Source organism: Mytilus trossulus, chromosome 3, assembly GCF_036588685.1.
Source record: "Mytilus trossulus isolate FHL-02 chromosome 3, PNRI_Mtr1.1.1.hap1, whole genome shotgun sequence".
Lineage (NCBI taxonomy): Eukaryota > Metazoa > Mollusca > Bivalvia > Mytilida > Mytilidae > Mytilus > Mytilus trossulus.
In genome coordinates, this window is record NC_086375.1 from 26,468,465 (window position 1) to 26,486,377 (window position 17,913).

At 30.1% G+C, this 17,913-nt stretch overlaps 1 protein-coding gene across 3 annotated transcripts in view; it reads right to left on the reverse strand.

The window, feature by feature from the left end:
- Window positions 1–547: 547 nt before the first annotated feature.
- Window positions 548–17,913, reverse strand: part of LOC134711058 (YLP motif-containing protein 1-like) — a 34,860-nt gene continuing 17,494 nt past the window's right edge. For all 3 annotated transcript variants that reach the window (XM_063571488.1, XM_063571487.1, XM_063571486.1), the window contains exons 16-21: window positions 16,925–17,008; window positions 16,048–16,143; window positions 10,636–10,684; window positions 8,658–8,779; window positions 8,028–8,200; window positions 548–930 (exon numbers count right to left, since the gene is read on the reverse strand). In XM_063571488.1, the coding sequence (XP_063427558.1) occupies window positions 8,054–8,200; window positions 8,658–8,779; window positions 10,636–10,684; window positions 16,048–16,143; window positions 16,925–17,008 (498 nt within the window). In that variant the 3' untranslated portion in view covers window positions 548–930; window positions 8,028–8,053. The remainder of the gene's footprint in view (window positions 931–8,027; window positions 8,201–8,657; window positions 8,780–10,635; window positions 10,685–16,047; window positions 16,144–16,924; window positions 17,009–17,913) is intronic.

Sequence of the window (17,913 nt, forward strand, 5' to 3'; positions counted from 1 at the left end):
ATTGCTAGTGTTCATACATTTGTTACCTAAATGTAAATTTTTTGTAGCTTTGTGTCATTTGAGATTTTTTCTCAGGAAATTTTGGACTCTTATTTTAAACAGGAGCAAGGATAAATAAGCGTTTCAATCATTTGAATTTCAAAATAATGACAAACTGAATTTGTTTATATGTGATATAATACTGTTATTTGTTATGATCTGTTATGTATTGTGATATTTTATTGCTCTTAAAAGTATCAGCCTTTTCTTTTTATATACGACGTCGAAGTAACTAAGGTTGTGTAATTACTAGTAAGCAAATTCAGATGACAGATATTGACAAATATTTCCGATTCTTGAAATAATTGAAAATTAATGCACATTGCAAGAAAATAAAAAATGTAATTACCATTTTGCTTTCTGTATTAAAATCGTAAAAATTAAACAATGTTTCAAAATATTTTGGGAAAATGTATCAAAGATAAGAACAGTTGCCACGTACATATGATATGATTAAGCTTTAATTCCTTGAATGGTTGTAATGTATTAAAGGTAACAACAGATGATACACATGAATATGACATTTTATTTACTCACAATATTCAAATACATCTAAAAACCTTCATGGACTTGACTGTGTGAAGTGAGCGAGTGAAGGGATATGTTATTTTATTATCTAACATACGCATAATTCCTTACAAATTTACAACAGTGATCTGAAATATAACATTATGCATGAAGGCATTTAAAATGCAGCAATGATCAAAAGTTACAAGTAAAATCCATTAAAATCGCAATCTGTACACAATTGTAAAACACTAAAGTTGATGAAATGGCATCCTGAACAAAGAATATTTGGTAATCTTCAAAATAGTCTTTATTTCTTGTTCCTTCTTTTTCTTTCATGAAATGCCATTTTCCCATTTCATTCCATTTATACAATCAATAGCCTGAAAATTAAATAAGAGATATAAATTCATCTGTTCAATAATTTTTCATTTAAATTTTAAATAAAACAGTTACAATTGCATGTTTTTTGTTCCACCCATTTGTCTCTAAACAATTTTTGATAGGGGTTAGTTCAGTAAAGCACCGATTGTGTTTGTTAAACTGTACTCATCATACACTGACATCACATGGTCTGCTTGCGTGTAGTCCTCTTGAGAAAGTTGGGAGTTATTATCAGACCAAGCAAAATTTGGTATCAATCAAAATATAAATTGCTTGACAGATATAAAGATCAATGAAAACAAAAATTGAAACGATGTGTTGGGAAGTCGGCCAGACAATTGGCAATAGTTTTGACCAAACCAAACCTTAACTGACATATTTGGTCATGTATATCTCGAGACCCCTGCTACCTGCCATTTCAATCATTAATAAAATAAGTAACATGGACTTCTTAAACTTTTTGTACTCTAGCAACTCCTTCAAATCCATATACAGAACGCAAAGAGGCAAATGAAAATCGAATGAACAGTTATTTTATGCAGATTAAAGTACTAGATACAACGTCGTAAATTTCTATGCTCTACAACTCTAACCAATACTGACACGGTATAATTATACCGAGAGGAAGTGTGGAGAATCATTATGGTATAAACACGGAGAAATAGAAAAACAAAATTAGATAGTGTTTGGAATATCATTACAGTTAATTTGGTAATACATAATCAAAGAACTAATGATGTTTCTCCTTAACGAGGTTCCATGTCAGTTTAACATAAGCCAGACATAAACAAAATCAGCAATATTCAAAATTAGTTTGAATCTAAAAGTTCACAAAATAGGAACCAGACGATCACATGGATTATGTCAATTGATATTCAATTAAAAACGTAAGACTACAATAGAAACCAGAGGCCCTAAGGAGTATCGTCAATGATTATCATTGCACAATCCGCACTCCTGCCATTGTATTTACTTTCAATAAAAAAGAATCATACTAGCAGAGTTTTTAATTTTCTAATAAGTATTACATTGGTTTATAGAAGAAATAGTGTTTTCCAATCCATAAACTATACGACTTCAATTTGGGAACATCGAAGATCATGATAGCAATTCTTCGAAAATATATCTTGGTTCTCAGATTTAAATGTATTCGTGAACTTCTGATTCCAGATGTTTGCATGGATTTTTTTTATCAGGTATTATCATAGTGGTCGTCCATCTTCCAGAAAACAGAAACAGGAAGGACCACTGTCCATCAAAAGATAAGAAAACGGGATTCTTAAAAGTACCCTTACACTTACGAACATGTCCATTTGAATATTTGAATTTCTAAATACGATTTCTAATAAATAAATTATTTGTAAGAAAGAAATCAGCTTTACCTAAAACATGTTTTTACGGTCTTTAAATATTTTCTTTTGAGAGTGAAAATTCTGCCGAAAAAAAATCTTTTTACATTATCATTTTGGTCTTTTCAGTAGTACTGTAGTCAATTTTGGCACTACTTTTGTAAAATATTATCCATAACCTTATAATTCATGATTTTAAATTACAATTAATATATTTATTACACAATTTTGTCACATCATTTGAATACCTAATAAATTTGTGTTGGATATCCCCAAAGCAGTGAAAAAATATGTATTCTGATGAATCAAAGTATGCATGACTTTACAACAATCCAAGATAAAATCTTAAACTGAAAATATGTATTTTTTTCCAATTTACGAAACACTATTGATTTATTTGCAAAATGTGAAAAAAATGCACCAAAATTGTTTAAACGATAAATAATTGGCATTTATATATAAACTTTCACTTTTATTTCTTCTGGTTCTTTCCCTTTTCGGGTGTTGAATGATGGAAGAAATTAAACTACAGATTCAAAGGGAGTGACTGCTAGATAGAAATTAAATTCAAAATGCCAGACAATTTAAATGGGAACAGAGACTTAACAACACCTGCATTGAAGAAAGATGTATTTATAAGACTATACAGTGCTGAAGATCATTCACACTTTATCTGTTTGAAATGACAATGATATATACTATAAGTCATTTTCAGCTTTATAAACATTTAAATTTTATTATAAACACCATTTGGTTTGTATATAAATATCGTATTACTTTAATTATCTTCTTCTTTTACTATGGTATATCTATATCAACAAGCCAATTGTATCTACTTCAGAACCACTCCATTGTATCAAACGTAAAGCAAAAACGTTTGTAATTTTATAATATAAATCTTTTCTTACTGAAGTTTTCGAGAATGAAACAAAAACAACTTACTCAGAGAACTTAAATCTCCAGTTTCATGACAATGAACGCAAATATATTTAACTAACGTTTGAAACAGTTAGAACCATAAAAGGTTTTCACATAGTGAAAAGACATGCTCTAATCGAATTTCATCAAATAAAAATTGGTGTGCGTTTCCTGTTAATTATACATATAGCACCAGCCATGTTATATCAGGTTCAAGTCCTTAAACTATTGTTTTTATGATCTGACGACTTTCTCGTATTTAAGTTCTAAAACCGCTAGTACAGCTAAATCGTAAGACTAACAAAGAAACCAAATAAACAGTATGGGTCAGTATGGATAACAGGTTTTCTCCGTTACTATAATGTGTTAACTGTTTCAATTTTTGATTTTGCCATTCGTTAGGGACTTTCCGTTAAGAATTTTCCTGGAGTTCGTTTTTTTTTTTATTTAACTCTTTTTATACATTATTTGTTGAAAAATTCAAATGGAAAGCATTAGAAACTGGTGGACACCCTATAAATATTTATTTCATTGCCCATTAGGTATTTGAAAAATTAACCCTTTCAATATCATATATTTAATATTTGCTGTTATTTAACAAAATAATCCCTTGGAATTCTATATTGCAAGGATTGTATGATCCCTTTTGTCTTTCATCTATACAATTACCAAAATAATTAATCCGTTGAAAATGATATTGATAAAACTACAGAGATCAAGTTTATGTGTGGTCTCATAAACGAAATTAAATTAAAACTTTACTTAACACTCATTGAAAATTAACACTTGTAAACTGTTTTCTTTCTCCTGCAAGATATCATTCAACGATCGACGCAGTAATTTGTCGAAATGGGAGGAAACTAGCAGTAAAATCACATTGCAATCAATTAAGCCATCATCACAGTAGAAAGCATATTATAAAATGACATATATTTAGTTCTGACAAGTTAATAGTAGCAATACATCACACTCTCAATCATACCCACATCAACTTAGATTACAATAACTGATACCTCATTAGGATTTTAATTGGCAATAAAACTTCAAATCTTACTTTATCAACCTTACTAAATTAATACTATATCTACTTTATTTCTATTTTTTTATTTTGATTGTCGACATTTACTGTATTTTAAATATACATTTACACTTATGGCATAATGCACCTAGAGTAAGGCAATAACAAAAAAACCATCTTAAAGCTTTTGTTCAATTTTCAAACATTTTAAATAAGGAGAAGTAAGACAATACGATAATATTTTCGACCATTAGTCATGTTAAGACATTATTGAAGGGTAAAGAAAAGTTAAACAACGTAACAACAAGGTTCATTTTAGGCATAATCAGACCATAACAAAAAGCTACGTCTCCTCAGACGATTTTTAAAAACTTTAGGACCATGTCATTGTGTAATACATAGCACCAGTTACTATTTAAGTGACTGGACTGGTATGATCAAGAGGCAGGATAACCAATGAGTCTAGTGGTTTAAGAAACTAAAAAATATTTCAATTGCCTAACTATCATCATTTCCTCCAGATGGATTATGTTGGAGAAAACTTTAGTAAATAAATGATATCCGAACACCCACTAAGTCAAGATTCTTCTTAGAAAATGTTTTATTCTTTCTTTTACTGTATGACAACTAGCACGTATTTTAAAGTAAATATTTATTGATAAAAGTTATATTATTTATGAGAATACTTAATCTGTTATCACTATTATCATTCGAATAAATTTATTTTATTTTATTGCATAAACTGTCTTGAACATTTACGATAAAATGAAGCAGGTTTATTTCTCTAATTCCTTAATTCAAGATTAAATAGTCTTAATCTTACTCTAAAAATATAACAATTACCGTTACACTGACAACATTCCATCGTATTCATTAGTTTGATAAAGAAAATAACAAAATATTTAAATGCAAAGAGAGACAAATTGAAAAGTCTACATAACCAAAGAAACCAAAATTTCCGCAATACTACGCTCGAGTTATGTATGATTGACAATAGGGCAAATATTCACAAACGACCAAAGGATACAGATGTGTCCAATTAATATCAATATGCAATATATCGTGTGTACTTCCTTCCTATCGTTCACGTCATGGTTAAAATCTTTAAATAAAAATAGCACATTTCCGGGAATACCTCAATTAGAAACGGTCAATCCTTAATTTGTAATGTCAGGGATGCAAAATTGTTGGACACATCCAATAGGGGCTTTAAAAAAATAGCCCAATTCCAGTTTCTGAATATTTTCTTAGTTTACAAATCGGTTATTGTCTGATAATATTTGAATGCTCAATCATATTTTTTATTACAATCAATTATCTATTAATTATATATCACATTACAATGTTGGGTTCACATTTCAGATGCACCAAGTGATTCAAAAGATATGTTAAATATCAGATAAAATCTAGAGATTGGTGAAGTAACTTGGCAGAAACATTTAAGGTATCAAGATATCTTCCCAACATATCCTATGAAAATTAACCCTCCATATCCTATTGTATTCTTATTGTATATGCAAATTAAGGGTCTACTTGTACTTGTTCTTTTCTTGCTCTTTGCATGCATTCATTACAAGATGCAAATTACCCTTTACCTACCATTCTACATAATCAGTGAGAATTTTAACTATAATAATTTGAACAAATTACTTGTTTTAAAAATGTTCTTTTCAAGAACTTCTCATACCAAAGTATCCTTCAAATATATGTGATCGTTCTTTCATACATAAAAAATTTAAGAACTGATGTTTCTTTTTTTCCATTTTATTTGTATGTCAAATCTGTAAAGTAAGTTACAAAAAGCAGCATTCAATTCTTGCGCCATAACCTAAAATTGCGAGTCCAATCAAGTCCTTTGTTCCTTTTTCTGCGCATAATTTTCAACATGGTCAATGATAGCACATATCTGTGAGTGGGAAATTTGATTCGCTGTTTAGAATGCCTTAGACATCTTAGACAATCAAAATTATTGTATTGTATACAACTTCTGTCATATAATTAATATAGAATTATTCATGATTATTATATGATACATATGCGTAAACCACTTCTTTCAAAATCTTATACTTCATCAAATTAGCTTTAAAACCAGGTTTAATCAACCATTTTCTACATAAGAAAATGTCGTTATCAAGTCAGGAATATGACAGTTGTTATCCATTCGTTTGACCTTTTGATTTGGCAATAGGATTAGGGACTTTCCTTTTTGAATTTTTCTGAGATTCAGCATTTTTGTGATTTAGCTTTTATTCCAAGTAATATCAGTTCAATCTACCAGCTATTTTGAGACCAAATAAATAAGGAAATAAAAGAAATGAATGTTGTAATATCATTTTAACAAAGGGAAGAGATGTTAAAGATGTTTTTATTAAAGACTAAAGAAAGATTTGGGATAGATTGGATAACAAACTCAAGACAACATTCTTCTGAATTCTAGTCTTCTACATTTTGTATTTTTATCTTAAAATGTAACAAGTATACATAATATACGATGATGCAAGAGACAGCAAACACAGATTATAACCTTTCATCATAAAATCTGTTAGCTCATATCAAAAGAACAGAGAGTGTTCACAGCTTAAAATAACAAAATACAAAGGCCACTATCACAAAATAAACACATAGAGGCATCTTCTCTGATGCATCTTTCAGTGAGGAGAAAAAAAATATTGTTAGAATTAATTTCTTTTATTAAATTTAATCATGCTTCAGACTTAATAACCTTACCTTTAACCTTGAAGACCTGTTCACCGTGTACACAAAACTTCCACAAAAAGAAACGCAGTTTTGATGTTTGTCAGTTCTACCCAAATCACCCCTAGTTCTTGAACAGTCAATCATTGTATGGTGTAAGTATACCATAGTTACAATATTTCAATACTATGAAATCCATTATATCTTAATTTAGTTATATAAAAAATTGTTGATACTATATATCAGACAGGGCAGGACAGAAATTTTTGGACAATACTCTTATCAGGCATGGGGACAAATCAGGAGTGTTTGTACCTTGAGATTTTGTTCTGACAAGGTTAAGGGGAATACAAGCAAATCTGGGTGAAATTAGAAATATGTTTTTTTTTCACTCCAGAATACCTTTTTACAGTCAATTGAAACATTTGAATATTTCAAACAAATCAAGCCATAAAACATATACACAGCTACATATTTTGCATATGTAAAACCTGTAGAATTATTTGTAGGTAAGCTTTTTTTTTTTTTTAATCTTAAATCACAAATTGTACTGTTCATTAATATGGGTCATCATACTATGGACAGAAAGGAAATTGTGCATGGAATTGTCTCAGCAACAACTAACAAATATAAGGGTATTAAATGTGAATGTCTAGAGATACATATCTCACATAGTCAGTACTGTTAGTAATTGGCAGTACATTTTTTTATTAAATACTACAATATGATCAGGGTTGAACATAAAATGATATACAACTTCAATAAACACATTTTCAGTCTTTAAAGGCAAGAACGTGTATGTAAACACTTAACTCAGGTGTACATTTTTGTTTTGATATATCTGATGCAGTTATGATGATGATGATTCTTTTCTCAAATGAAGAATTATGAATTATGTTTTAATCTACTAGAGAGTAATGCTGTATTATTTTTTTTTAATATTTGTCACAATTCAGCACACAATTTTGTTAGAATTGGTCTTATCTTAACATGTATACATAAATCATGTTTCACATCAACTAGTATTTTGAGTAATCAAATCAGAAACATAAAATATTGACTTACCTATTGAACTGCACAACAAAAAGACTTTTAAATATATATAAAATTATGTACCTTTTTTTTATTTAATATAAAACATTAATTAAAAATATTTTGTTCTGTTGAGTTGCCTGTCAGCATAAGAATCATCTGTTATCCGTTCCCAGTCCCGCTGTGTCTGTCCCACCACAAAACCTATGTCGCGTCGTCTTGACTGAATTTTTTTCTCCTCAATGTCTGCCCATCTAACCTGTTAAAGTATAAATAACAAAAAATAAGAGTTATGAATATAACCTAAAGAGATCTGATGATTTGTCATTTTTCTAAAGCAAGATTTGAACACTTTGCAAAGACAGTAACTGATAACCCCAAAATAGTTAAGTTTTTTCCAAAACAAGTTCTGAGAATTTTTCGAAAATGTAATAGATAACCCAAAAATTCAGTAAAATGATAATCTACTTTTGAAGACTAACCCTGGAATATTTTAAATATCTAAATAATTCCGTGCCATGATATTCTACCATATTTATTGAATTATGTGCTGTCTTCAAACTTTCTAACAAATATCAAAAGCTAACTGAAGTTGTGTCATAAAAAGATATACAGCCATTCATTTTCACTTCATTCTTTGAGCCAGCTAAACATGATTTAAGTTCAATTGTCCAAATGTAGGGCTCTGAGATATACTTGTTGTTTAGAATCCTTACCCTTTTTTGTCCAGGAGCAAGAGGTCTAGTATCATAGTCATCAGGCAGCTGCAGGAAATCTTCCATACTCTGGTGAACTGGAGCTATCTTCTTATTGTGATGTATTAAACCATCAAGTTTATCTAAAAATAGGTAGTTTTTTTCTAAATCACACTTCAATTCAATGATGATATAAAGCATTGTACATTGGATAACTGGATTACACAATATAATACGTTTTTTTCAACAGCATTGTAAAATATAAGCTTTCTGTTAGACACTGACTTAAATTTCAAAAAACATAACATCTTCTCTCTGACCTACCAGATAGTTTTTGTGAAGTCTAGTGACTTAATTCTATGTTGAATAATAACTGGAATTGGTTTTTTTTATAATGAAAATGAGATATATTGAACATTTTATCATATCATGACTGGTGCGCTTCAAAAACATTTTTTGGTGTCAGTTAGTAATCATGACTATAATGTCATTAATATCATCTTTTTATGAGGGTAAATAAAGATTTATGAATTACATTTTTTCACAAGTTTAACCCTAAAAATATTACAAAAAAACTCCTCTTTTTTTTATCTAATTCCGAGATATAATATAACATCAAAATTATAAAATTAATCTGATTAGATTGAGGTAAAATAAAGAACAGATGTTTCTTCAGAAAAAAAATGAAAATGTTCAACAGGTGCAAAACTTTCGAGCAAGATTTTTTCAGAAGAAACTGTCAACGCAACACGATTTGAGATTTTTTTTTTATAAAGGAGTAGGTCCGGTAAGACCCCTTTTTGGCCCCAAAATATGGCAGTTTTACAAAATTGTTAAAATGTATACTTTTAGTTATTTATGGGACAGTAGAATGCTTCTGCTACATAAATATGGGCTGTTTTTGACAATACGATGTACATATATCGAGTACTAGCACCATTAAGTCATGCTAAATTACTATAATCTTCACAATTCTAGCATTTTGGTTAAATTTCAGACGGTTTCCGTGTAAACCGAAAGTGGCCGCATTCGTGTTCATCCAAAATATTTAAATGTAAGTTGTATTTGATGATAATACATAACATATATAAAGGTTTAGGATGAACACGGATGTGGCCACTTTCATTTTTGACAAAAACCATCTTAAAAGTGACATTTTTTAGCATATTTGGTAGATTTTTCATATTTGAGCTTGAATTGGAGCGTTTTTAATGACTAAATTAGTTCAAATCTTTCACATATTTTAATTGAATCAAATAAAATAGACATTTAAGTGCTTAAAAAGTGGTCAACATCTTTCATCAGATGAACCTGAAATTTGAGGCCAAAATCGGTCCTTACCGGACCTACTCCTTTTAGTGAAAAAAATAAAAAATTTAACAATACTCTCATTTGATAATGGTACAGACATTTACTTAAGGAATATACATGTTTCCTAAACAACCAGTGAATTAAATGCTATATTAAAAATTTGCTAGTCAATTTTTTTAATTTTCAATTTAAGAAAAAACTTTCTTAAAAATATTGAAATTATGTTTGCAAAACAGTTTTTGTCTCCACAAAGTATTTCAAAGTAGTTTCTTTTTATTTCAATAAGATTCAAATAGCATGTTGTCCTCAACAAAGTGGTCGCTGTTTCTTAATCAATACATCGAAAAGGGCTAGGGTGTTATAACCTTGATTTTGAACTTTCATTTTGTTCAATAGTTACCACTTGAAATTCTTTCTGTACTTCTGGTGACTTTGATTTCTGACCCTTTAGACTTAGTTATTATTATTTTTATTATTATTCAGCTATATTAGTGGGTGCATTACCTTGAACTTTTCTATTTGTCCTCCAAATTGACAGGTTTGATGTCAGCTAAAGGTAATTGCACCATATTTTTCAATGCAATATCTTGAGCAATAAATTAAGAAACTTTTGTCTACTGAGCTATCTCCAATGTGTCAATTGAACATTTTCACAATTGTGCTTTTTGCACTGATATAAAAAAATTACCTAGTTGTGTTCCTGAGGGTTCAACTTCCCATTTACTCTTCTTTATTTCCTATGAAGACATAAAACATCTAACAAATGTAACAATGAATTGAAATTATGACTTGGAGAGGAAATATGAAAAAGGACCCTTCTCCATTACACTAGACTGTAATAAACATGTACAGATCACTAAATATGTCATGTACCATGATGTTGCTGTTCACATGCTTATTAAGATAATACAACATTTGACATATTCACAATAACATGATAAAGTGCCTTAAGGTTTTGAGGTACAACCATTTGAAAAATTTTCTGGTAAAGATTATTCAATTTTTCATACAGGGAAAAGGGAAAAAATGTTGTTAAATGATTTCAGTCATGTGTGGTGCAGTCAAATTAGAAGGTACTGAAAGCAATTATCACAGATGGATACTGTTCCCCTCCAAACGTTAACCAACCGCAAAGTGCGTAAAAAAGGGTCCCAAAAGCACATGCTTAAGATTCTGAGAACTTTTAAAATAAGTTCAAATTTGGACCATGTGGGTGTAAAGAAAAGGTAAAAATGTCATTAATAATTTCTTATTGTAGGTAATACAATAACATATATATTTTTTTTTGGCTGGATTGGAAGAAGCCAGTTTCATTGGAGAAAACAAAGGTGATTGAAAAAGACATTACTAAGTTGTAATACTTTTGTAGTCAGCACTCCGGTGTTGACATGATTATCAATAATATGGTCATTTTATAAATTTCCTGTTTACAAAACTTTTTTGAAAAATTAAGGATTTTCTTTTCCCAGGAGTAGATTACCTTAGCTGTATTTGGCACAACTTTTTTGGAATTTGGGTCCTCAATGTTCTTCATCTTTGTACATGTTTGGCTTTTCAATTGATTTGATATGAACGTCACCGATGAGTCTTATGTAGACGAAATGCACGTCTGGCATATTAAATTGTAATCCTGGTACCTTTGATAACTATTTGTCTCATCCCTTTGTATGAGCAATAAAATTTTCTAAGATTGAGTGGGGATTACAAGAAACTCAAAGATCAAGTGGACCAAAACAATATTGCATGATGGTGGGGTTCACTTCCAGTTTATTCAAATATTCAGTTTTGAGCATTCCTGGTGAAGGTAATGTTTTCACGGAAAGTGTTGCAGACACAATAATAAGTTGTTGTTTTCATTTTTTATGAAACCTTTCTTGACCTTTAAATAACAGAAATATAATGTCAGTCAATTGTGTCCAAAAGTGTCAGAAACTTGTTTTGATCTTAGTTTCTTTGAGTCTTTATCTCTTGATTTGTGGTATTCATTTGAACAGGTTAAGAATAATAACTTAAAATATATAGACTTTGGCTGAATATAATATAAAAAAAGAAGATGTGGTATGATTGCCAATGTGAAAACTATCCACAAAAGACCAAAATGACACAAACATGTTTATAAGTTTTATTGAATGAAATTATCTTGCTCTTCTTCTTAAGGTTACAACATGATATGACTAATCAGTTACTGTGGATTCATTTATTGTCATGGGTATCAATTTTTGTGGAGAGTAAAACTTACATGCATATTTTATTATGTGGTTTTGCCAAACTCCTCATACAAAGGCTATAGAAAATTTGTTATTTCTTGGAAAATTTCAATTAGTGATTCACATGAATCTAGGAAATCCCTGAAAAATTGGTATCCATCAAATAATAATGAATCCATAGTATATAAATATATCTGCAAAAAAAAGGGGTTTCCTGAAAACAAAATTAAGATTAAAAGTGGAAGACAGCCTCCTTAGAATTCCTTAAATCTTCCAAGTGCATGCTACATACTTCCTTGTCCTAAAGACACCACAAAAGCCTACAAAACATTTCATATTACTGTTTCAGTGAAATTAAATGCAAGCTGCAGCTCAATCTAAGAGAAGAAACTTCAGTATTTAATCTAAATCAGAAACACTAAAATCAAATCATACTGGCAAATTATTCAAACGTCAAAACTGAAACGCAAAAAGGTTGCTGCATAGTGTCCCAAAGGCCCTTTTCTCTTCTCCTAATGTAAGATTTTAAAATGCTAAAAAGAAAGAAACTTGTTAAAAAACATTATATCAAGCTTTTGGTAACTTCTTCTTATCAAATAATAATTCTAAAACTTTCTGGACAGGCACGGGGTCTGCAATAAATCAATAAAGTTATCTATAAATTGTTTCCTCTACTGTAAATTCAGAAATCATTGCAAGGTTTTTATCATTGGGCAAAATGCAATTTGGTGGGTACTTGGTTACGAACTTGCATTCTGATATCTGATACATATCTGTATGCATATTTTCCACAGTAAGTTTCTTTTTTTTTTCTTTAAAGATCACACTGATAAATTCACGCAATAGTTTCTAAATTTACAGTTTTGTATTTCAGGTCACTTCATAAATTGCAACCCTAGGCTGTTCCTTAAAGAAGCTGGAGAAAGTAATACAAATGAGTAGTGAAGTGAATATTCATGCATAGTTATGACTGAAACAGAAGTTACTACAGGTATATATATAAAAAAAAAATAATACAAAAGATAAGTATAAATGTATTTGAAATTTTAATATTCAATTGCATTACAAGAACAGATCTTTTATTTTTAGGATGTCCAAAGATACAATTACACTTGACAATTTTGTTACCAACATATTTTTCTAGTTGAAAAGCATATGCTACCTCCTTCCCTTGATTTAATGGCTCCAAATGGTATGTCACAGACTTCAACTTCATCACCACCATACCATTTAAAGACTTCCTATGTGCATGCTACCATCTGTTTATGACACTAAGAATGCATGGAGATGCATCTTTCACATCCAAAAGTGGAATTTCAGCAAATGTTGGGGCATTTTCTTTATATATATGTGTTCATTGTGAAATGGTTTATAGAATTTGCTTTTACTGCAATGTGAGCAATATTATGTTTCCATAAATATGGACACAAATTTCCATGCATGCAAACTATTGACCAGATTTTTTTTTTTTTAAACTTCTTAAATCAACATGCCACTGTAACAACATCAAAACATTCATTTTTTTATGAGCCCATAGACTGTATTTCTAGCTTTATTCCACAAAGTCACTCATTTGAGAAATTAAAGGATCATGATTTTTAATTATTAAGAATATTTTTCTAATGTTTTTTTTGTTATACACTTCTTTCATAATACTACTATTGTGGAAACACAAGTCAACGGCAATAGTGTTTATCAAAAATTTTGATGTTTGAATTTCTAGTAAAAGATGTAAAAATATCTGAAGGATTTCATCCTTAATGTTTGCATAAAAGAGCTGTTTTTACAATATATTTCAACAATAAACCAATCAATTGTTGGAATTGGTTCAAGTAATATACAACAATACTAAAGATTTAACAATGGGTACCAAAGTCCATTGTCTATTTATCATCCATTGTAAATGGTGAAAGAGCATACAACATCAACTAAGGGGATTTTTATTTACGTTTAAACAAGCATGTACATGCAACAGAATACAAAAAAAAGTTTTTGAAATGAACCATCTCTCGCTTCTGTTCTCAGTATGCATTTGTTTGCTCAAGTTCTAATCTACAGTATATGCTTCTTTTCCAACAGACTTTTTATAAAAAGTAACCAAACATTACATATGTTTATTTGGAGGTGTAATAAATATGAAACTACTCTACATTGCCAGAAGGGAAAGCTTATAAAGTGATGGGAATATGTGGCTTATCAGAACGTTGCTTTCCTGTCTCTTTCTATGTACAACTAAAATCAGTTATATCAATAATTCCTTAATACTGTAAGGCTCAAAATTATTCAAAAGTATATATTTTAAGACGAAATTTGTCAATATTGGACATAACATGGATTCAAAAATTCTGCAAACCTTCATATTTCTTTTGACCATCAACAAAGTGCATATTGTAAATGTCACAAGACATGAACATTCAAGGATTTTATCAAACAAACACAGTAAATTTGAACACATAATTAACAGTAGCCATTCAAATGGAACAAGCCATTTTTCCAAAAGTTTTATAATAGGAACATTTGATAAACTAATGTAAAGGTTCTTTTTAGGTTTCCAATTTCTTAACACATGTATTGGAATTTATAAATATGTAACCATTTCATAATTTCATGGGGAGAAAACAAAGAATAAATTGTTTGCTATTTTTTTGGGGAGAGGGGGATATGTTACTCTGATCACAGTCTTTATTCTAATTTTCTAAAAATCAGTATATGGGTAATCTTTATACATGTTTGTTATAATTTTGTCTAAATGCACCATTATTCTATTTATCTGTCTTTAAAGATCATTAAAGACATTTCCATAAAACTGTTTTGTTACAAATGAAATGATTGTTATCTCAGGTCTCAAGATTAATATTCTTAACAATCAAGCTGTATAATCTGTACCTTTGTCTAATTTGGAGACTTCACTCATGAAGCATTTCAGCCATATTAATCCTAATATGCATTGTTCCAGGTGTTCTGAATGTATATTAATTCAGAAGGGGGCTCTGGACCATTACAAATGTCAGGCAATATCAATCCAAAAATAATCGGGCCTGCTATATATGTTTCAACATTCAACCATTATAAGACTATCAAATTAGACTCTGAATTTAGAGGTGAATAGTCATTGTATTATCAAAGTAATGGAGTTTCAAGTCGTTATTACTTATTCAAAGATAGAACTATAGTAAAATTAAGTAATGATCTGAGATATCTACTCTGACTCTTAACTGTTCAGAGTACCAGGGTATTTCTATAAATACTTTGGATGATTTTAGGAACTGGGAATACTTGATAACTTTATTAGTGGGGGGTTCTGTACCAATGGGTGCTTCTTTAGGTGGGAGATATGTTCTTTTACTGGACACAACTTGAATGTATTAAAAATTCTATATGTTGACACCAGCACTATGCACATTCTAGTTTCTTTCATCATTTCAAGATAGAAGGTAAGCAAGAGTCTGGTCCACATTTCACAAATGGACTAAGGAATGTTTAGGCATTTTGTTTGTCTATTTAAATAGCATATTGAATTATATATTTGTGACATAGCATGATAATTTGATAATGAGTATGATTCCATAATAAGTCAGACTATATTTGAAAAAACTATTGTTTAATCATACTTACCATTCTGCAAATCTGTCTTTTCCATGTTCTCTGAAACTCAACTTATTTTTAAAACAATCTATAATTAACAGACTGTACTTACCCCTGTTCTAAAAATAGAAACAAACTTGTTTGTCAATTAGTAATGTTGTACTTACCTGATTCCCAAACTGAAACAAGAACCAAAGTAATAAATTAATTGATACTTAATGTTTTATTTGACACTTACCCCTAGCTCTTGGTCTAAAACATGAAAAAAGATGAGTTAATTCTATATTTAGCAACATCGTATAACTTACCCCAAACTTGACATCTTCTTCTTCGTCACTCTCTACTTTCTTACGTTTGTCTGGTTTAGGTTCCGGCTTCTCATCCTCTTCTGTTTCCATTTCAACCTTAAAATAAAGTATATCAAGATATTACTTTACTGATGAGTCTTTTGTAGTCGAAATGCACATCTGGCGTATATACAAAATTTGGTCCTGGTATTTATGTGAGAATTATATTGATGAATAAGTTCCAAAGAATTTTGACAGCATTTAGTTTATGCTGGTCTTGAGCAGAAAACCAGTATCAAGATTTACTTTAAATTCAGAAATTTTTGTGATGTTTTTCTTTGCGAAAATTGTGAAGGGTCATAATTACAATAATTTAAACTTGCATTTTGATATTTTTTACATGAATTAAACAGGATTTTCCTCAATACCGTAAAAATCAAAGTCGCATTTTGGTCTAAAATGACAAAAAAGCAATAATGAATGCATGCAATAATTTCTGAATTTACAGTACCTTGTTCCTACATTTAACAATGGTTACACTTAAGCATCTACAAACATACTGAGTAATAAAAATTGAACAAAATTGAGAATGGAAATGGGGAATGTGTCAAAGCGACAACAACTCTGCCATAGAGCAGACAACAGCTGAAGGCCACTAATGGGTCTTCAATATAGGGAGAAACTCCCACACTTGGGAGGCGTCCTTCAGCTGGACAATTTTTGGCTGTTACTATCTTTTCATGAACTTTAAAATGCTAGAGTTGATTAATACTTGTTGCAGGTTCAAATGATTCTATAAAACTTGACAAAAACATTATACGAATCCATTTACAAAATCAAATTTTTCAATTAGATAAAAATATATATATTAAATATGCTTTCACTAAATAAGTTGTACCTCTTGTATTGAGACTTCTTGAAGGATTGATCTAACATCTAATCGAAGATAATGTTTTGGTGTCTCCTGCCAGCCTTTTTCAATCTGAAACAAGAACAATAGGTTTAAAGTCTTGTAAACATGCAATAAACTATTTAGGTTATATCTATATGGCCAGTTATTTGTGGAGGAAGCCAAAGTACCTAAAGAGAACCATCCACCTATGGCAGAAAAACCAAGACCCATCTTCATTTACTGTGGCATGATCAAAAGTGTAAAAACATAAAAAAAAAGAAGCAAACTATATGTCGAACAGTCCAATATATTTTATAATAAACTGTTATCACAGACATACGTTGCTCTTTTGTAATTTTGATATTGCAGAGGTTGAAATAAAAATAGCAATACTTTAAAGTTTTCAAAATATTCAAAGTCAATGAACCATGACTGAAGGTGCATGGCTAAACAATATCCATGGAAATGAGATGTGCCAATGCTAATACAACTGCATACCAAATACCATTGACTTATCTTAATTAGTTCCCTTAAAAAAACCTAAACACAAATTTAATACATGAAAACTAAGCAAAATTTCAAAGTCAATAAAACATAACTGAGGGGGTTGGGTAAAAAAATCTCCATGGTAATGAGACTTGCCAATGCTTTACAACTGCATACCAAATATCATTGACCTACCACTAGTGGTTCCTCATAAACTGACCTAATCACAAACATGAAAACTAAGCAAACGTTTCAAAGTCAATAGACCATGACTGAGGGGGCAGGGCCAAATATTTTCCATGGAAATGAGATATGCCAATGCTTATACAACTGCATACTAATTATCATTAACTTACCACTAGTGGTTCACCACAAACTGACTTAATCACAAACTAATACATGAAAACCAAGCAAAAGTTTCTAAGTCAATAGACCATAACTGAGGCCCAAATAACAAGGGCCAAATAATCTCCATGGTAATGAGATGTGCCAATACTAATACTACTGTA